General features: G+C 43.3%; 1 protein-coding gene across 1 annotated transcript; it reads left to right on the forward strand.

Annotated features, from left to right (window-relative positions):
- Positions 1-12,372: 12,372 nt before the first annotated feature.
- nmur1a (neuromedin U receptor 1a) lies at positions 12,373-15,906 on the forward strand. The gene is made up of 2 exons (XM_077024169.1): positions 12,373-13,258; positions 15,296-15,906. Exons 1-2 carry the CDS (start codon positions 12,373-12,375, stop codon positions 15,679-15,681), a joined length of 1,272 nt encoding a protein of 423 aa, XP_076880284.1. The 3' UTR covers positions 15,682-15,906.
- The last annotated feature ends 6,729 nt before the right edge of the window (positions 15,907-22,635 follow it).

Below are 22,635 nucleotides of genomic sequence, written 5' to 3' on the forward strand. Positions count from 1 at the left end.
GATTTTTTGCAGCTGACCTAAAATCAATATGAAAGGAAATGATGCCATGATGCCTAAATTATGATACTGATTAAAGACTTGGAAAAAACTCTTTGTTTAATAAATAAAAAGGCACATCAAGCTACTGCAAGATGAAAGTGTGTGACTTTTGGCAGCAAAAATGGAGCAGAAATCAGATGCCTGTAATGTTCTAACAAGGCAGGTGTGACAGTCGCAGGAATCTTTAAGTTTTATTAAAGTGATAAAACAAAGGTCAGAACGGGAGGACGACCAAGTACGAGGGGGCGTAAACATAAAGGAATGCACACACGATGGCAAGATAAATATAATAGAACATAGACACGCTAACCAATAGACTTAGAGACGAGAATCACGATTAATACAAGTATAACGCGAACGGAAAGGAAACAGAACAAACACGGAGCACCAGCCAACATAACACGGGAGAACTAAACCGAACACCAGGAAAATCAAACAGAAAGTACTTATAAATACAGGGAGGCAGGGAAACAGAAAACCAACGAACTGATGATAAGGAGGGGAGCTAGGACGAGAGCAGGCAGAGTAACTTTACCGGGGAAAATGCAGACAGAACACAGCGGGGCTTACAACATACGCTACACAGAATCAATGAACCGAGGAAGCAGGAGAAACACAGACGAGGGAACCAGACAGTAGGAAAATCAAAACTAAGAACCAAATGACTACATACAGACAATGACTGACAAAGGACTAAGTAAAATGCAGTGAATATAAATACAGACATAAACAAGGAGACTAACGAGACACAGGTGAGAACAGTGATGACAGGCCTGACAGACAGATGAGGACTACGTTTAATTAAGTGGGAGCCATGCCCTCTAGCTGGCAGAATGTTGCAGGAGTAGCTTTCTCAGGTTGGTAAGGTTGGCAGGGTGCAGTGGGGGTAGGTCAGGGCACAGGGCATTCGTTGTGCTGAAGCCTGGGGGCAGGTATTAACAGACAGAAGACCACAGTCCTTGGTATCATTCCAGTCCAACCATTCTGCCCAAGTGGGAGTCAGGCAAGAACTACTTGGACACAGGAGGGGTTGACCAAGAGCCCCTAGCAAACAAAGTTTGCATGAAGGTGTGTGTGTTTGGTAGGGGTCCTGTAATGGTAGGAAACAGTACACCAGGGTGGACAACCACATATGGGATCTACAGATTAGCACTCCACAACATGCTTTCTTTCCACCTAGTCATGCAGACTGTTTTTACAAACATTTGTGAAAGAATGGGTCGCTCTCAGGAGCTCAGTGAATTCCAGCGTGGAACTGTGATAGGATGCTACCTGTGCAACAAATCCGTGAACAAAGTCGTGAAATTTCCTTGCTCCTAAATATTCCACAGTCAACTGACAGCAACTAAGCCTCGAAGTGGTAGGCCACGTAAACTGACGGAGCGGGGTCAGCGAATGCTGAAGCGCATAGTGCGAAGAGGTTGCCAACTTTCTGTAGTCAATCACTACAGATATTCAAACTTCATGTGGCCTTCAGATTAGCTTAAGAGCCGTGCGCAGAGTGCTTCATGAAATGGAGTTCCAATGGTCATGTAGCTGCATCCAAACCATACATCCAAGTTTTTCAGGAGCTGGGCTTGGTCCCTTAATTCCAGTGAAAGGAAGTCTAAATGTTTCAGCATACCAAGACATTTTGGACAATTCCATGCTCCCGACGTTGTGGCAACCGTTTGGAGCTGACCCCTCCATCTTCCAACATAACCAGTACACAATGCAAGGTCCATAAAGACATGGATGGCAGAGTCTGATGTGGATGAACTTGACTGGCCTGCACAGAGTCCTGACCTCAACACAATAGGACACGTTTGGGATGAATTAGAGTGGAGAGCCAGGCCTTCTCATCTAATATCAGTATGTAACCTCACAATTGCGCTTCTGGAAGTATGGCCCACTCCTAAACCTTTTGGACAGCCTTCCCAGAAGAGTTGAAGCTATTCTAGCTGCAAAGGGTGGACCATCCTCGAGTTCCACGCTGGAATTCACTGAGCTCCTGAGAGCAACCCATTCTTTCACAAATGATTGTAAAAATGGCTGCATGCATACATGCTTAATTTTATACACCTGTGGCCATGATGTGATTGGAACACCTAATGTCTGTCCTCTCTCCCCTTCCTGCACCCCATTCAGTCCCCCAGGGGGCTGTGGATCCCGGTAGAGAGTACGCTGTGTGCAATTGGCTGCTGCTTCTCACTGGTGTGTGTGTGATTGGTTGTCTGAGACTTGTACCTGTGTTAAAATTGTAAAGTGCCTTGGGTATCCTGAAAGGCGCTATATAAATTGAACATTCATTCATTCATTAGGATTAAATAAAAGTAATGACACCCACACTGTGATGACAACAAGGGCAATGATGCAGTATGGAGCTGAGATCAGAGATTGTATAACCGGACAGCTTAGGGTTCCTCATGGGTTTAGGCATTTGTGTGTGTGTGTGTGTGTGTGTGTGTGTGTGTGTGTGTGTGTGTGTGTGTGTGTGATTTTTTGGCATGAAGTCTATCACATCAAACATTTCTCCTAAGGATGCTTGATTCAGAATTCAGATGCATCCACATGTTATAATGTAACTCAAAACAAAGCTTTAGTTTTCAAGTGTATTCCATTCCCTGTGCAGCATTACAAGTTAGCGGAAAGTTCCTGAGTGGGATGCCATGGTAAAAATCTTTGCCAGACTCTGTATTTTTTCTGCTTTCTTTGAAAAATGATTTGTTTTAGGGCAATATTTTTGGTGTTTTAGTCCAGGTTAACATGTTTTTCGTAAGATTCTCTAACTTGAGGTATACCAGGAGCATTTTGATTGCTTGGACACGAGAGGTTAACTCACTGGCTTATCTATATTCCATTATTTCTAAATAAACCCAAACACCTTCATCAAGGGCAAGCACTAAAGTTTTTTCTATAATGTCATATTTGCATAACACCAAAATCACTGAACTGTAATCAAATATTACTGCAAGAACAAAAATGAAACAATTTAAATAAACTATATTTAGGAACATTTGTTCTGTTCCTGCATAATATTTTGTCTTTAAAAGTTCTGCAAATAATGGGCAATGACATCAGTAGAACTAAATTGATATTTAAAGTTCTGTAAAGTTAACTGCAAGATGCTAACAACAGGTTCTTAGGTCATTACTGAAGGCTGAGTTATTGGGCACTGCCTGGGTTTATTTGTGTAAGAGAGAGGTCTGCCTTAGCTTTCATGCTCTGTCAGCAATACCGTTTGATTATCTGGCAGAATGTGCTCACCTCTCTCCACATTAGTGCCTCTGGGACAGAGGGGAACAGCTGAACCATGAGCTTGGGAGTCAATTGCTGACTTGCTGACATGAGGCCAGTGCATCGACCTGGCTTCCTGGACAATGTAAAAATAGCTGTAGCCTTTGGCCTATAAAATTGTCTGCACTCTGCACAAGTGTGCGGCTCTATGACTTATTTCAAGACTTCATACCAAAAGAAATTCCTCCCCAGTTAATAAATACTGTATATCAGTAATGAGGTCAAAATATCATACTGCAGCTGTCTGACACATCACAGCATTTTTAAATGTAGCAGAGTTAGTAAAGGTGCTTCACAGGGACTTTTGATGTGAGGAAGAGCATCTGTAGGTTCTGTAGTTTATCAATGATTATCAATGACCGGGGCTCAGGGGCGACGCCCAGTTCCCCACCACTCCCTCAATTGCAGTCGCCAGAATATTGAACCACTTTGTTAATGCAGCACACCTGTCACTAATCACAAACACCCTATAAATTCCTATAGGTCCTGTCATCCAGTGCTGCATATTCCTCAAAAAGAGTTATTCCTCCAAAGCTTCTGTGCCTTTAATTTTGAAAGGTGTTTTGTCAGTCTATGGGTGCTACGGAAATTAAAGGTATGACAATGCCTATTTCGCCCCCTGCTGCTTCCGTCACGTCACAGTAATTAAGAATGATTCTTCCCCTTCTAAGCAGAAAACTCCCTGATTATACATTTTAAAATAAATGTATGCAAAGGTAAATTACTAAAAGCAGAAAGCATTTTTTACCCCTCTGAGACTCAGCTTACAGGGCATCTGAGATAAAGAATAATGTGTCCGGGACTCTGACACAGTCACAATCTTTAAGTCTAGGTTGAAAACCCACCTATTTGGTTTAGCGTTTGATAATTAATATTCCCCCTTAGATAAAGGTACAGATCCAGGGGTTCATAGACAAAGGGTTTTATGGTAAACTGGGGTGCTGGTGCTGTCGTCCTGTCACTGCTCGTGGTGACTCAAGTTTGTTCACAGTGCAGTGGATGGATGCCATTGTCTCAGAATGCCCCCAAGGCTATGTTACCTTCTGGTTCTGCCTTTTTTTAGCTAGGCTGTAATAATTTAACTTAATGCCGGAGTTGCTGCCACACTCCAGAAATGTTTATAATTTCATCTGTCCTGTATATGTCCCCGTACAGTGCTATTTCTCCGTTTTATTTTCTCCACATGGCTGCCCGCCTGCTCGAGGAAAAATGAGATGAGGAGAGACAAGCGATCCATCCAGTGCCAGCCACCTACTGCCTGACCGGATAAGCCTACACCATGATGGACATTATTACATCTTTTCGTTTTCTTTATTTCTTTGTCTAAATTGTTGTTGATGTCATGGTGACCGGTGTCGGCCAGAGGAGGATGGGCTCCCCCCCTGAGTCTTGGTTCCTCTCAAGGTTTCTTCCTCATGCAAAAAACTAGGGAGTTTTTCCTTGCCACTGTCGCCCTTGGCTTGCTCACTGGGGGCTAGGACTCGGCACTTGTAAAGCTGCTTTGTGACAATAACTGTTGTAAAAAGCGCTATATAAATAAAATTTGATTGATTGATTGATTGATTGAATAAAGAGAGCACCCTCGTTGAGCTGACGTAAACTGCACAACAAGAGGATTTACTCTTCTTCACCAACAGGACTTCAGACCTCATACTAAATGACTTCAAATTAGCTCCCATACTGGATTACAATAGCATTTTCTGGCAATTGGAAATTGTGATCAGATGCAAAGCACTTTGTAAGTCGCTCTGGATAAGAGCATCTGCTAAATGCCTTAAATGTAAATGTAAATCCCTTTTAATGAGGAGCAACCAGTAAATGTTATATTGAATGAAAATGTTTCATAGATTTATAGTTTACTATTAGAAAGGATCCATTGTTACATGGTATTCCTATGCACTGCCACTAGCATTATCAAAGTCAAAGTGAAATGTATTTATATAGCGCTTTTCACAACACATGTTGTCACAAAGCAGTCATATTTACAATCATATGGAGATCCAGATCCATAATGAGCAAGCCAGAAGCAACAGTGGCAAGGAAAAACTCCCTGTGATGGCAGGGATTAGGAAGATACCTTGGAAGTACCAAGACCCAAAAGACTGAGTATATTTTCACTGGTATTAAGTCTTTGGTCCTTTCCCTTGCCAATACATCACTTACTGTTGCTGGTATGCCGGTCAAATCATCACCTGTTGCACGTAATCTTAGGGTTCTGTTTGATCCGACTCTTTCATTCGAACCTCAGATACGTTCACTCACTAAGTCAGCCTTCCTCCAACTCCGCAATATCTCCCACCTACGTTCATTTCTGTCTCCTAAATCCGCTGAAACCTTGGTTCCTTTATCAATTCTAAACTAGATTACTGCAACTCTCTCCTCTATGGTCTCCCCTCTAAGTTTCTTCGGTCCCTTCAGACTGTTCAGAATGCTGCTGATCGTGTTCTGACCCAGTCAAGGAAATACGATCATATAACGCCTCTCTTAGAGCGTCTTCATTGGCTTCCGATAAATCTTCGCATCCAGTACATAGTTCTAGTACTTACTTATAAAGCACTCTCTGGCTTGGCTCCCATATATCTGGCTAACATTTTGCACCATTATGTCCCTACTCGCCAGCTTCAGTCATCTGACTCTGATCTCCTAGTTGTTCCCAGATTTAAGCTGTGCACTATGGGTGGTCGATCTTTTAAAGTGGCGGCCCCGACCCTCTGGAACTCTCTTCACCTCTCTCTCCAGCTCTTACCATCTCTCAACACATTCAAGGCTCAATTAAAAACCCATCTATTTACTCAAAATTGTGTCACATCTTCTTCAAAAGGCACTATATAAGTGGAAATTATTATTATTATCAGGAGATACATCGATAACCATAATAATGTAAATCATAATTTACGAAACTACTTACTACTATATTTTCCGGACTATAAGCAGATACTTTTCCCCCACGCTTTGAACTATGTGGCTTATAATGAGGTTGTCATTCTTGGCATTCTATTAGATCTAGCTCTATTAGATTATAATACAGGAAACTTAAGGGAAAATATTAATACGGGAGGACGACAGGATAGAGGGGTAAAATACGATAGTTTCCCAGCCAAAACAGGAGACTTGACGGGTATGCAACAGATCCTGCATCCCCCACAGGAACACATCCTACCACTCCTACTCCATGTGTCAATTTTGCATACATGGGAAAATATGTTGTGGTGGAGGTGTGGTTTGTCATTTGGCCCCATCCTAATACCATCTCTTTTAATTGCCCTTGCCCACCACAGATTAGTCCACTGTAGTTTGGAGCTCTTTTAGGTCTGCTGTGGGGAAATTATTGTTAGTGAGTATCTTGTGCTCGTCTTTGTCTAAAGTTTCGTGCCTGTGCGAGAGTTGTGTTTTGTGCTTGCCCTCCGCACGGAGCTTCAACGTGTTTTCTGTTTTCATTAAATGTTATCTGTTGCACCGATCTACGCTCGTCGTGCCTCCTCCTTCGTGCGTAACAACACCATTGAAAAGAAAGTGTTCAGAGCCCTCCCAGTTATTTCCCAACCTACAAAGACACCTGTAAGCGAGTCATTCCAGGATAATTTATTTGAAGTGCTAGGGTACCAGGGTTATACATCGCCATGTGCCAAAATCACAAATCAATAAATTGTTTTATCGCCATTCACAATATGATTTACAAAAGCTCATGTTCAGATATAATAATGCATATCATAATGCATTAAAACAAATGTTCTACAGCCCAAGTATGTGATAGGACAAGTGTTATTATATGTTATCTATTGAGATTGTGAGATGCTTAATGGGCAGTTCCTCTTGGTCACGGTACGGCGGGCCCCCTACTGTTCGCCCCCGTCCACAGCGGCAGTTGTCTTGTTGGTGTTGTTGTATCATTGATTTGGATTGTGTCACGGGTTTTTGGTTTCCTCACTTTATTCATTAAAACCTCCCGTTTCCCTGAGACTTGGCGTAATCGCTTCCATTGTATTTTGCACTCCCTGCTCGTCACACTCTTTAAAACACAGTCTTGTTAATAATGAACATTTGGTTGTGATGTTCATGTTACAATGACAATCTGTTTCGAAATAATCTGTGTGAATGTTTTGATTTGTTTAGATAGAGGCTATTGACTTTGTTTCTAAAAATGATAAAAAAACATCTTAGTTTTTTCTTACACAAAAAATCATAAAATTCACACTACAACACCCCTTTTATATTGTATGTGCTAAGGAAGGGGATATGCCTGTTTTAATAATAGGTGGGAAATTCCTTTAAGGTATTCCAAGGAGGTCCATCATGAGCATAATTTCATATATCATGGACTTTGAATGAAATTGTGACGCACGGCGGAGCAGGGAAGGATGACACACGAATCCTCCTTTTTCTTTCGTCACTTTTAATAATAACGATTATTGCGCAAGACAGCGCACGAAGAACACACAACATGCACACAGCAACGTGTAAACTCTAGACAACGACGAGCACAGGACACTGCACGAACACACATTAAATAGACAAACCACATTAGCCCCATGTGATTACGAGACGATTCACAGGTGAGACGGATTATCACGTGAAACAACCATAACCACGGAGATCCACTGACGCAGACAAAGCACGTGGACAACGTGAACACACGCCCAAAAGGGAGGGGCCGGGGTCCTCAACGTGACAGACGCCCCCTCCAAGGGCACTACCCGTCCCGGGGTGCCAACAGGACCGAGTGCCCCGAACCCACGACGATGGGCGGATCCGACGCGCTCAGTCCTGCGTCTGGGAGGTGACTGCCCTTGGTGAAGCGTCCACCACGGATCGCCTAGAACACCCTCCCTGGGAAGACGGGGGAAAAGACGTGAGACACATTAAACGGAACATTCACAAACACACACACAGGCACGCTTACACACAGTGGCACAAGAGGGAAAAATTGGTTAGGCACACAAATGGGGAGACTAACAAACACTGGTACACACAAACATGAAACAGGGGCCCAGCTACGCGCCAGGAGGAGAGCTAGGAGGGGAGAGAGACCAGGAGCTGCAGGCGCTGCAGGGGACGTTCCTCCTCCAGCCTTCGCTGCGGACCCTCCGCTGGGTGCAGCACGACTGGCGGACGCGCCAGGTGCAGCGCGGCTTTCGTACGCGCCTGGTGCAGCGCGGCTTTCGTACGCGCCTGGTGCAGCGCGGCTTTCGTACGCGCCTTGTGGTCCGCAAGGGAGCTCCTCCTCTGTGTCCATCTCCTCCTCTGTCCCCTGGCTCCACTCCATGAACTGCTCAGGGCTGCCACCCCGGGAGCAGTCCATCGCACTTTCGCCGGAGCGGTCGGAGGATGGACACCTCACCGAACCCCCTTTCCTAGTCCCGGCTGTTCTCTCAGAGGGGAGCGGACTCTCCTCCTCTCCCTCCGTATAGGAGCCTTCCTCCTCCCCGTGTTCCTCTACGGTGGGAGAGGGACCTACGGGCGGAGGGAGGTAGTCCTCTTCCTCCGATTCCTCCTCCTCTTCTTCGCCGTAGTCGTCGGGGAACGCGAAGCTCACCGATGGGAGGAAGACCTCCCCCTCCTCGCCACCGTGGTTGTCAGTGGAGGCATCGCATACCGAGGGGGGGTAGGCTTCCTCCTCCTCGCCCCCGTAGTCAACGGTGGAGGCGTTGTAATCCGAGGGGGGGTAGGCTTCCTCCTCCTCACCACCGTAGTTAATGATGGAGGCTTCGCCTACCAAAGGGGAATAGTCCTCCTCTTCTTCCTGCTCCTCCCCCTCAGAATCTTTCTCCCCGAATTCCACCTCCGGGGTGGACGCAATTGCGCCTACCTTCAGAGGCGAGGTGGCGCGAGAAGGAGCAAGGTGTCGCTCCCTCCATATACGCACCACCCCTTCGCGGAGCATCTCCGCCAGCTCGGGGTCCTTGCGCTCGAGCCCCCGGGCTGTGGCCAGTTGGTAGGCACACACCGGGTCCTCTTCCGACGGTGTGGCCTCTTGGCACGGGGGGGGTGTCCTCCTCCCGCTTGCCCTCGGGTGAGAGCTCCCGGGAAGGAGAGGGATGTCTCTCTCTCCACACCCGCACCGCTGTCTTGCGGTACTCCTCCGCCAACTCCGGTATAGCGGCCCCCCGAGCCGCACACAACAGATAGGAGCACTCGGGGTCCCACTTCATCTGTGCCAGAGTCGGCGTAGAGCAGCAGCGCGAGGGGGAGGACGAAGCGCGGTGATGTCGCTTGCTTGGGCGATTTGCCTTCTTCGGCCGGGTGGCGTAGCCAGGCATGGTCTTGGTGTCTCAGGACGGCTCGTCGTTCTGTGACGCACGGCGGAGCAGGGAAGGATGAAACACGAATCCTCCTTTTTCTTTCGTCACTTTTAATAATAACGATTATTCCACAAGACAGCGCATGAAGAACACACAACATGCACACAGCAATGTGTAAACTCTAGACAACGACAAGCACAGGACACTGCGCGAACGCACATTAAATAGACAAACCACATTAGCCCCACGTGATTACGAGACGATTCACAGGTGAGACGGATTATCACATGACATAGCCATCACCACGGAGTTCCACTGACGCAGACAAAGCACGTGGACAACGTTAACACACGCCCAAAAGGGAGGGGCCGGGGTCCTCAACGTGACAGAAATACAATCATAAACCCGTGAAGTACCATAAACCTGTAAACAAATAATATGCAAAGCAATAAAATATTCACCTAAATTCCTTTCATTATGTAACTTGCAAGCTACAGACTTTTATCTAGTTAAAGATTTTCAGTAAACATAATTAGAAATGTTCAACAATTTTGGCTAAAATAAATATGAGGTAAGTAAAATATAATGCAGGTAATTATAATCTATAATAATAATTGTGTAATGAATAAAAGTAATTGTACTCATGTGGTGAAGAGCGAGGTTTATTGACCGGGGTTTCAGAATTAACACTGACACACTAACTAAAATAAAAATTATGTGACAGTTGTAACGTTCTGCGTAGCGCAGAACAGGGAGGCGGACACAAACGCTGAGGAGAGTGAGATTTATTACAGGGAATTCCAAAAGCAGTGTTGATATAACGGGCACGGGTCATAACTGGAGGGCAATCAGGACATGAAATAACAACAGACATACTCGGACAGATAAACCAAACACGACAGGGAAACACGGAACAGGCAGGAATACTTGCAGCGGAAACAATACTCACAATGAACAGGATTTGACAAAAAGACCGATACCGACAAGGGCAATACAAGGACTATATATACACTGAACTAAACAAGGATCAGGTGCAAACAATGACGACAGGGGCGTGGCAGACAATGGGAAAATCACAGAGACAACGAGCAGGGCGGGATGAACAGGCAGGGAATACAGACATGAGGGAACCCAGAGTGACAGCTACGAGAGGGGGAGTAGCCCTATGTGACAACAGTAATGAAGAGAATAAGAAAACAATGGACAAATTACCAAAATATTAGAAGCAGACACTACAATTTGAAGTGTATAATACATAGTAAATATACACACAATATTTTGATTGTCCTGGTAAGTCTGGTGGAATTTTGTAGTTCAAGCAATATAACAAGCTGTTAGAAGAGTCCTGCATTCCAGTGTATCTATGTAGGATATCCTGGTAAAGGGAGTGGAATGATGGTCAGGTGGTTTGATAAGCTCTGAGATTGTGTCAATTTATGATTGTTGTTAGTCATTTTGGGCCATGGAGGTCCCAGTTCCTCTCCATAGACTGAAGGTGAGACAGCTCAACCTTATCAAGCCTATTTTTTTTAAGTGAAGTGATCTATCTTTGCTACAAAATCACATTCTAGTTTATGTCTAGGGTCAAGATGAGTTCAGAGTGTTCACACAGTTTAGACATGCTGTTTTATCCATAATCAATATGGGAGGGACTCAATGTAGCTCATTTCTCTCGCACAATTGAAAAAATTGATTCAATTTTCTCAAACTAATTATGGACTTTGGTTCCTTTGACATTAATGATTCTCCAAGAACTATAAAATTACTATGTTCAAACAATGAAGTATTAAACTAAATGTACTGTATGTCTGGTTAATGAGTTCAGTAAAAACTTTATCTTATGGGGATCTTCAAGTTTGTTTCAAAGTGAGCTGTTATTGGGATCTACCAGATACAACTGATTCAACAGTGAGAATCTTATTTGATTATGTAAGATTGTGTAAACACCCAGTGCCCAGCATGTCTAGGTGCTATAAATGTGGATTAGTGACTGACAAACATTTAGAAAAGTTACTAAAAAAAAAATTCACCACAGCTTTAAACAGATGTGCAAAGGGAAACACTTCTTGTTTAATCCAACAGCTTTCTTATGTTCTTATGTATGTGTGTATGAATATTAGGGGGATGCTGTGGATGTAGTGTGTGTGTATGTGTGCGTGCACACACACACACACACACACACACACACACACACACACACACACACATATATATGCACATTAGACAGACACAAAGAGAACGACAGAGCTGTAAAGAGCAGGACAGAACTGTGTGTGCTCCAGAACTGCATGATTCTGCTTCAGTGTCCATAGTGATGCACATGGTCAAAAATCTAAGACAATCCAGTTCTCAGTTCTGGATTTATCTTCCCTCTCTTCAGGCATCATGAATGAAGTGGCAGATGTTTTTAACACAAAGACTACTCAGGTAAGACTCCCTCATTGTTTCCTAAGATACTGATGACTCTGCAGTACAAAAGAGATCGACTGAATGTGACTTTGCATACTACATTACTTGTTGTGTGCTGAATGGTGCATGAAGATTGAAAGGTTGTGGCTGTTGAGCCCAATAGTTAGGACAAACCATATATATATATATATATATATATATATATATATATATTTTTTTTTTTTTTTTTTACTACGCAAATTCTTGATAATTTTCATTAATAATAACTGAGTAACTGCTGTCTACTGAAAGACATCCATATTAATGATGAATAACTTGCTGAATAATAAGATTCAGGAGGACTGAAATGTTTTTGATCTATTTTAACTATTTGGTTCTATTTGGTTCATGTCATGCCCAGATCATAGATATGAACAAAGCCAACTGCTCCACACGGGACTCCGTTGAACTGAGTTGTGTTCAGGAGCTGCTCTGTAACTCCAGCGTCCTGCTAAACCTTAGTGAGGTGGAGCTGGAGGACTACTGCCTAAACCAGGAGGAGTATCTGGAGAAGTACCTGGGACACCGACGCTCACCTGTCTTTCTTCCTATTTGCATCACCTACTTGCTCATCTTCTCTGTGGGTGCCATGGGCAACATCCTCACCTGTACTGTTATCACTCGTCACAAAGTGATGAGGACGCCCACTAATTTCTATCTATTCAGCCTTGCAGTGTCTGACCTACTGGTTCTCCTGCTGGGCATGCCTCTTGAGCTCTATGAGATGTGGAGTAACTACCCATTTCTGTTGGGGAAGAGTGGCTGCTACTTTAAGACTTTCCTCTTTGAGACTGTGTGCTTTGCCTCCATCCTCAATGTAACAGCTCTAAGCATTGAGCGTTATATCGCCGTGGTGCACCCACTCAAGGCCAAATACGTGGTCACGTGCACCCACGCCAAGCGTGTTATCTTATGTGTGTGGAGTGTGTCCATGCTGTGTGCAGTACCCAACACAAGCCTCCATGGTATCTCCACCATTCCCCTGCCCAGAGGGAAAGGAGAAGGGACCTTGGCCAGCTCAGCCACATGCATGCTGGTGAAGCCTCGTTGGATGTACAATCTGATCATCCAGATCACCACGCTGCTCTTCTTCCTCCTGCCCATGCTGACAATTAGTGTGCTATACATGCTCATTGGCCTACAGTTGAAGCGGGAGAGGATGCTGCAGACCAAGGCCAGCCCAGAGCCGGACAACTGCTGCCATGAACGCAGCCTGCAACAGAAAACACGCAGGCAGCAGGCCACTAAAATGCTGTGTGAGTAAACTGATGATACCGTGAACTATAAACTATACAGTGAGTCCCCGCTTAACGACAGGGTTAGAGACTGAAAAGTCCGTTGTAAAGTAGTTTTCGTCATTAAGCGTGACCCTAGATTTAGATACGCTTCGTAAATATAGAAGAAAACTAACAATGTTTGTCAGGGCTGGCCCCAGGGCAGGTCCTCCAGTCGCCACCAGGAGGAGCCCACGAGCCAGACCTCAGGCTAATCAGCGGTGATGGCATGCACCTGTCGTCCTGGGTTTATAAGGACAACAGACGCAGTTGTTGTCTGCTTTCCATGTTGCCAAACTCCAGCCCTTTTCTCTCTGTAGTCTGTTCACGGTGTCTCGCCACCCTGCCTCTTTCTTGTTTGGGTTATTTTGTTTGTTATACTGTCACTTCAAGTTCTTACCTCCTGCGCCACTCCCTGGCCTCTCAAGTTTTCCTCCCGCTGTCATTCTCCATATCCGTTTGGTTTTGGTTTTTTGTAAGGGTTTTTTTGTTCTTCGCAGCATTTGCCAGCCAGCCAGTTACTTCCATTGGCATCCTTTGTTTCTCTTTGGTTTTTTGCTTCTTTTCGCATTGATTTCATTCCGCGATTGTTTTCTGTTCTCCCCTGTTATACGCGTTGGGTATTTTCACAATTACTTTCAGTTCTCCCTCGGCGTCAGCACTGAATATTCAGCACGACGTAGCTTTGTTTTCTCGCGCTTATATTATTGTTTGGTGCACAGACAAGGCGCTTGGGACCGCCACTTTAAGAAATCCGCTGGGGATTTCGTCTCTTACATCCCCCGTTCTGACAATGTTCTCGTGCATGCGTGCAGCGTGAGAAAGAGCGGTCACGTTGCTGAGATGGGCTGCGGTGGAGGCTGCGCTGCCAGCTGCCTCAGCCCAACTTATCATACACAACACTCCACCGTGCTGCCACTGCTCGCTCCGCTCGAAATTCAAAAAAAGTCGGTCCTCACTCCGGTCCGTCGTTAACCAGACCCGTCGTTAAGCGAGGACTCACTGTACTTGTATTTGAGCAGAAAATGTGGAAATGGACACAAATTTAATATACTCATTATCCATTAATTTTTATGTATTTACAAAAATGATAACAATAAGAAGAAGCAAAAGTTTGTTTTGACCTTTTTGTTTTTGAGCAAAGGAGTGATATTAATTTGGATATCATATTGCAGTTTTAGTTGGGGCGTTTCTGGACACCCTATCTTTTTTTCAGCAAGAGAAATGCTTGCTTGGTTGCTTGTGTCATGGTGCGCCCATGATTCCTTCCTTTGAGCTGTCTGTGTCTGAGTGTGCGGGTGTGGATCCATGTGAGTACTCACTAGAAACTGTGGACTACACTGGCCGGGCAACCAGCTCATCTCTCTCCGAGTGTTCTTTTTACATGATGTGCTACCCGGACAAGGAGGGTAGTCCGCCACTTTCAGAGTGCTCATTGGACACAGATTACTGCCCAAACATGAGTGAGACCCCGCCCCTGTCAGAGTACTCCGAAAAGGCGGACTGGTGGAAGCGCGAGGCTTGTCTGCCTCCACCAGACACTTGCTTTTCATTGGCTCAGGGGATTAGGACCACAACACGGAGAGCATCTCCTTCTTCTCCTCACTCCGGGAGATGGGAGTGTGAGGAGGAGGATGAACCAAAATTTCACTTTGAGGACAAGCTGCCGTTCTGACTCCTCCCTTGGGGCTGTCTGCGTCTGTGTGCATGTGTCTGTGGGTGTGGTTCTGTGTGTATATGTGTGGGTGTTCATTCGTCACACCTGTTACTTGTCTCGTTACCGCTTTGTGTTGCACTTGTTCCTCGTTTATGTTAAGAGTATTTGATATTTGTCGAAGTTGCTTGTTGTTGCCGAAGCCCAGTCCCTGCTACGTCCCTTGTGAGCTTTGACATTTTGTATCGTGTGCTAAGCTTCATAATAAACTGATTTGTGTTAAAAGCTACGCCTCAAGTAATTTCTGTCAAATGTAACATGTAGTCTGCAATCTAATCACATTGAACCATTTGTCTGCTCTCCAGTTATGTTGGTGGTGATGTTTGGAATCTGTTGGGCTCCATTTCACACAGACCGTCTAATGTGGAGCTTCATGGACCAGATCAGCAGCCACGTGGAGATCTTTCAGGCATACGAGTATGTTCACGTCATCTCTGGGGTCTTCTTCTATCTCAGTTCTGCTATCAACCCCATCCTGTACAATCTGATGTCTACACGCTTTCGGGAGATGTTCAAGGAAGTCATGTGTCATCACAAATGGCGCCCTGTCCTCAGAAAGCACTCACTTAGCATGACACGGGTAACTTTACGAAGCACAGTGAGTGAGATTGTCCCCAGCAATGGAATGAACGCTGCTGATGGAGATTGCAAGTTTTATGAATGCCATGAACATGAGACCATATTTGACTGAAGAAACGCTTGGATAAGCACTTACGCATAGCATGTGGAAAACAAGTTGTTTTATAAAACTTCATAAAACAGCTTGTTTTCACATGCTTCACATTTCACATTCATAAACGGAAATCCAGGTTTTCAATGACCAACATTGTTGGCCAACAATAGTGGCTTGGTAGTTAGAAATTGGGTCTTGAGTTTCCATGTTATTTTTCCATGTCTTATAAAAACAGTCGAATTATTGTGTGTGTCTGTATGTTCAGTGGTGGTGATCCTGGGTGTTCTCCTCTCTCCACTTCCTGCACCTGATTCACCCAGGGAGCTGAGGCTTCAGGTTGCCATTGCCATTGTGTGATGTAAAAGGTTTTACCAACCAACCTTGGTATGTGGAAAGATGCTATATAAGTGTAAATGACAGAATCCAGATGACTTATTGTATGTCTGTTTTCTCATTCTTTAATATATAGGTAATCTGAGTAAAATTCTAGCATATTCTTCCATCATTGGTATGAAAGAGTATATGTTGTGGCAGTCAGGCATGTCCTTGGAATGGTTCATTGCAGCACCAACTGATTTATCTCCTACGCCTATACATACGTCCCATTGCTCATCAGAATAATGTCAGCAGGACTGCTGACCAAATTAATCCTCACCAGTTGTAAATGGAGTAGAATAAGTTATTTAAATAAGTTAATAAATATCTTCTTTATGACCTAGCACACAGGCAATAGAAAAGGAGAAAAGAGTGTTATACTTAACCTGCTAATCGTATTTACTGCTAACTTGTTATTGTTGTGGATGATTCTGTCAATGGTAATACCATAATTATTATGCACCAGACTTCAGTCACTAATAATCATCATTTAAAACATCAATGACATTTTGTATCAATGATATCCTATTTTGAGTAAGTTTTGCGGGGGATGGGGGTGGGGCAACTGACTCACAGACTTTAATTATGATACCCTCTATCACTCAGTTCTACTTCCTAGAGTGCTGAAGACCTTTGTCTAATTAGGTTTCTCACTAAACATCACAGAGTCTGGGATTTCCTTTCATTTTCTGAAGCCTCTGTGGTGTTTCTGAATAGCACCATGTTTCCTTGGTATGGTTATTTGTTTTAATTTTTCTGTATTTTATATTGTATTTGGTTTGTTTTTATCAAACTCCATCAGCAATTGTGACACCTTACTACCATGGTTTGTGAAGTCGTCCCTGTATTTAAGAATAAATAGATATCACAAAACAGAATGTGCAAAGACTAAGGGATAGAATACAGAATAAAAGAGATATCAGAGTATAGAAAAAGTAATTTGTGTAAACAATACCTACTTAAAATTAAATAAGTAATCGATTCTATATCTGTAGAGGTAGATAAACCACCAAATCCTATGAGGACACATCAGACACATTTTTTTACAAACTTAAGCCTTGTGTATTAAGCCTTGTGTATTAAGCCTTGTGAGTGTATGGAAGTAAATATTACATTATGAGAATGTTTGACTAAAACCTTGCATCTACAAAAGTGGTAATATCTTTTACGTTTTTTAGTGTACGCTAAAGCCTGGTTTAAGCCTGGTTTATACTCGACGCGCCGCGAGGTCGTGCACCTCCCGAATTTTGTAACTTCGCGCGCGCGCCGCGCTTCAGCGCGATGGACAAAGTCATGTTTGCCGGGTTCATACACCTATACAAGGTGGAATTAAAGCACTTGTACGTCACTTTAAAGGTCCATTTCAATATTTCCCAGCACGTTAAACTTAATTAAGTTAAATATTTATACATATACTCGAAATGAATCGAAATAATTCGCTTTTTTATCACATTATTTAATGGTTGTTTATTTTCAAAACGCCCAGACGTCTAACGTCTTCACGTTCGAATTATTTCGATTCATTTCGAGTATATGTATAAATATTTAACTTAATTAAGTTTAACGTGCTGGGAAATATTGAAATGGACCTTTAAAGTGACGTACAAGTGCTTTAATTCCACCTTGTATAGGTGTATGAACCCTGCAAACATGACTTTGACGCGCGCGCGAAGTTACAAAATTCGAGAGGTGCACGACCTCGCGCCGCGACAGCGCGCGATGCCCTCGCGCACGGGCGGAGCAACAGCGATTACGTCATTTTCGCCGCGCGGACCCTCGCGCCGCTGCGGCGCGTCGAGTATACCAGGCGCGCTAAGGCGCTACTCTTTTCTTTTAATAAAGATGCTGTTTCAAGCGCACCTAATTTCAACATCCTGCCTTCACCTCGAGCCAGTAAATTTTGTTTGTTTTATATGTCAAAAACCATTTTTATATGCCAATTCACCGAAAAAACAAAATCTATCACATAATGTAAAGATCTAATGTCAGACACAAATTGAGAGTTCCTGCGTGATTGCTTGCTTATATTAACTGACCTTAACAATGACCATACAGGGGATCACATGACCTGCGGCGAAGGTGGTCGCTTAAGTCGGTAGCTCCGGCCCGATTTCTGAATATTCTTCCTGAAAATATACTTAAGCCCTGTGACAACCCGTATTGAGTCGATTAATGTCAGGGTTGGACCCAGGCGCGTTCCACCGGTCGCCACAAGGAGGAGCCCGCGAGCTAGACCTGGGGGCAACCAGACGCAATAGGCTACAGGTGTTTGCAGCCTATTTAGTGCGAGCAACTTCAGTAGCCCATTGCTGAAGTTGTTTGTTGTCGTTACACTCACAGCCCAAGCCATTTGTCTCTCGCTGTTATTTCTCTCTGCGTTTCATTCGCCTGCCCTCATTTTTCTCCCTGAGTGTTCTCAGTATGTTCTATGTTGGTTTGTCTGCCAGTGTTCTGGTTGACAGACCGACAGGTATCCCAGGTAGAAGTTCTAGGTCTTGTACCTAAGCTTCATATCCCCTCCCTCGTCACTTATTTACTTTTAGACACGTTGAGCTGTTCTCCGTGTGTTTGGTTCTCCTCCGTTCTTTCTCTTTATCGACGCGTTGATTATTATCCGCGTGTTTTTTTCTTTTGTTTACTTACCTGGTTTTGTTGCACGTCGAGATTCATCCGTAGCGTTGAGCTGTTTTTCCCTTTGGGGTTTTTGTTTTGGTTTTCCCGCATCCGCGGAGGTTTCCGTTTGCCGGTTTTGGCATTTATTAGTTGTGGGTTTGCACTTGAGTCCTACACACCTCAAAACCAGCGCGACACCGCCGTCAAAAGGAAAGTTACAATTAAACCCACTCATGGCTAAACGACAACTGTTACTGACATCTCTGGAAAAAAAACGTTCTAAAGAGAACACTATCGACGACGTGAAATTACACGCTATGATAGATGATCTGCTGCTACAATTCGTTAGCGTCCAAGGAATGCTCAAGGTGTCTTTCACCTATGATGGCCATGAGATCAGCTACCCAGCCAAACTTTTCCTGCTGGAAGAAAATTGAGGGGCCTTTTGGACCCGAACCCTGGAAATTGTTAACCAGATGAGTGGCAAGATGCTGCATATTAATAATGACCCGCAGTATTTTGGACAAATCCTCAATGACCTCAAGAACTGGGTGTATAATTAAATCAATGAATAATCAAGTGTTTTGTTACATTTGTTTTATAGTAGGGTTCATTTATTTCTTAGTAAAAAATAAACAACAAAAAAAAAACAGTACCACAACTTAGTCAAGGGATCCATTAGAACTCTCCCATGTCACTGTGCAGAGATCTCGTCTCAACTCCTGCACTATGATTAGATCAAAGGTCCTCACCCATGCCCATCTCATGCACCTGTTAGTCCGCTGTACTGGCTCTACTTGCTTCAGGGACGCTGTGAGGGAAGTGGCTGGCATGCACCCTTCTGGCCACTAGAGGGCCTCACCCCCTGAATACTAGTGGTGTCCATGGATACTGCTCTCATTCACCTGTGCTCCATCAGCCTCATCACCACTCTATATAAACACTTCCAGTGTCTCACAGCACATGTGAAGTACTGCTAGCACTTCCTGGTCTAACATATATCAAGTTATATGTTATTACTGTCTGTCTATCTGGATGTTGAATACCAGCCCGGCATCTGTTTTTGTTGATTTTTGGCCACACCCCACACAGTGTACCATGGATCACATGGATCTTACAACAGTTAACACGTCAGACATCGTGTAGCGAGGAGGAGGAAGACACACGCACTGAGCAGAATGAGTTTTATTACAGGCAAATCCTTTAGCAGAGCCCTTCAAACAGTCCATATCATTACCAGGTATAGTGTGGCTTAAAATGTACATGCAATTACAATTATTGCAAAAAACATTTTGTTTATTTGTCATTTGCACAGCATGTACAGGACATTAGTGCACAGAAAGGCTTGTGGTGAGGCACAGGGAAAACTCTCTACATCAAGATAGCACAAACACACCTACTGTGTGTCCAAAAAAATAAACTAAGCACTAATTTTGGAAATTTTATAAACAACATATAAATATATATACATAAATATACATATAAGATATATAAATATAAGACCATAAGAGACAGTTAGGGAGGGACTATGAGATCTCCAATGTGTTCAATGTGAGTGTGACGAGAGAAGAAATTGTAAGTACAGAAATAATACAGTAACAATAATGTAATATAGTGAAGTAATAATAGTGACTAAGGTGTCTCAGTGGTAATTTGACCCTAGTGGTTTTAGTACATGTTTAGTACATAGCAATATAATGACCACAGTAACAGCAGTCCTGTTCAGCATCACAGCTTGTTCAGAAACTTGATAGCCTGTGGACAGAATCTGTTGGTGAGTGGGGTTGTCCTGGCCAGGATGCTGCCATCCACACACCATGTGCAGGATAAGTGCGGTCTGAATTTTAACCGTAATGAGTTAAATCTCTGGGGAGCAGTGATACGTCTGTTTCCCATCGAGAGTTCAAAATAACACACCCACCACCGCTGCCTTTACCAGAGTCCAGTGTTCCTGCACAGACCGTATACCCACGCACTTTCTGGCCCACAATATCCACACCACCCTTCAAAGAAGAAAATTTTAAAGTGTGTTACATTATGAAAATATTTTGTCTGACATATATCAGATAAAAATTCAATGATATTACATTATTTATCAAAATATATGATCATCTTCATGATGTTGTAGTCTGTAATTGTGTTTGGTTTCATTTTGAGGCCTCCAGAGATCATCACATTTGTGCATCGTCCTGAGAATGCAGACTGCCTTATTTTTTTCGGTGCATACGCCATCAGAATGGCACTTCCAGATGTGTGTACGCCTGTGTGGAGAATTCCTTCATGGTGTTAAAGTGCATTTCCATTTTGCCAGCATGTATGTATGTCATACAGCAGGTGTAAATCTGTGGTCCTTCACAGGAGTTGATGCAAATCTGTGTCACACACGCAATAGTGATTACTAGTGCACACGTGCCCAGAGCGATGGGCAGCCCTAGTCCGGCGCCCGGGGAGCAGTTGGGGTTAGGTGCCTTGCTCAAGGGCACCTCAGTCATGGCCTCAGGCCTGGGAATCGAACCCACAACCCTTCGGTCACTACTCTACATCCTCCATATCTATTACTGGGTGGTGTGTGTGAAAAATTATTACAACATATACAGATATATATTCACATACACAAATTCTAACACAATGTTTGTAAGTATGTTTCATTACAAAAAATATACTTACATAATTTACTGGCATATATCAACATGAACACCAAAAGGAACTTTCTGGCATGAAGGAGAGGTGATGTCCTGGAAATCCTGACATTTCAGCCTTGCCAGTGTTAATTCAGCTAGGTCTGAAATAATACAATGTCAAAAAAAGCAATTAGACAATAGTATTCACCCAATCCAATTTTAAATGATAGTTTTTAGTCTATAGTCATCTCCCGCGTGTGTTGTGTTTATATGAATCTTGCTCTGTAACGGAAAATGACAATATTATCTTTATTTAAAATGCACTCTGTATGTATGCATAATTACAAAAAAACATGATCAGAAATCTTTCTGAGATCATTCTGCCAAATATCCACTAGATGGCCTCACAGCAAAAGAAATGGTGAATGGATTTAATTACAATGTTTATTCCGTCAAAAATCCACTAGATGGCGGCAATGCGCAAGAAATGGTGAATGGATTTAATCGCAATGTTGATTCAGTCAAACATCAGGGGTCAGGGGATCAGGTGTCTCAAACTCAAATGACCTGGGGGCCACTAACCAGGCTGTGTTTTCGATGAGGGGCCAGATTAAAGGATCATGACAAACAGCAGTAAGAAAAGGGAAAAACAACTATTTTAATATATAAAAACTTTGTACACATACAGTAATGTGTGTGTGTGTGTGACTATCCTAGGCGCATGGCAAAAGACATTGGATGTAATGTGGATGAAAACATGTGGCCGAATGCTGAAGACCGTTTAGATTACACGTATGACGTGATCTGTTTTTTCTGCCTTTTGTGGCTATTTTTATGTGTGTATTTTTACACATACGGGACCATGGCTATTTATGTTTACAATAACGGTAATTCTTTTTTGAGTTAGGCTCATATCCCTAATAAAATAACCTTTACTGTCACAGACTGCTTTTTTGTCTAATCTACATTACATACAGCACATTATAGTAAATCAAATGCACACATGAGTAAAAAGTCTAAATGTGGTAGATTACAGTAAAAATGAACTGACTTATAAGAAAATAACTGATGTTACTATATAATGTCTGTTTGCTGGGATAGAGTAAAATATTACATGTAATATTGTTTCTGTAATGCCATCAAGTTTTAGTTGTTAGGCATTTTAGTTTTAGAGGTTGTGCAGTGATTGACCTCTTGTTCCTCTTGAATAGAGAATCTGCTCTAGTGTTTTGAAAGAATGATACTGAACCAGGTTGCTGTGTTAATGTATATACAGACAACTTTGTTTGCTTTGTGAAATGCAAAGTTTGTATTTCATAACGAAAATGTGCTTTTGAACATGATATAAACTATTTGGCTATTT

This window comes from Brachyhypopomus gauderio, chromosome 12, assembly GCF_052324685.1.
Source record: "Brachyhypopomus gauderio isolate BG-103 chromosome 12, BGAUD_0.2, whole genome shotgun sequence".
Lineage (NCBI taxonomy): Eukaryota > Metazoa > Chordata > Actinopteri > Gymnotiformes > Hypopomidae > Brachyhypopomus > Brachyhypopomus gauderio.

Bases quoted from the DNA above. Each gene is read 5' to 3' on its own strand.
- nmur1a (XM_077024169.1), top strand. From the start codon at position 12,373: ATGAACAAAGCCAACTGCTCCACACGGGACTCCGTTGAACTGAGTTGT. The intron at 13,259-15,295 runs GTGAGTAAACTG...TCTGCTCTCCAG, and splicing joins GCAGGCCACTAAAATGCTGT to TTATGTTGGTGGTGATGTTT.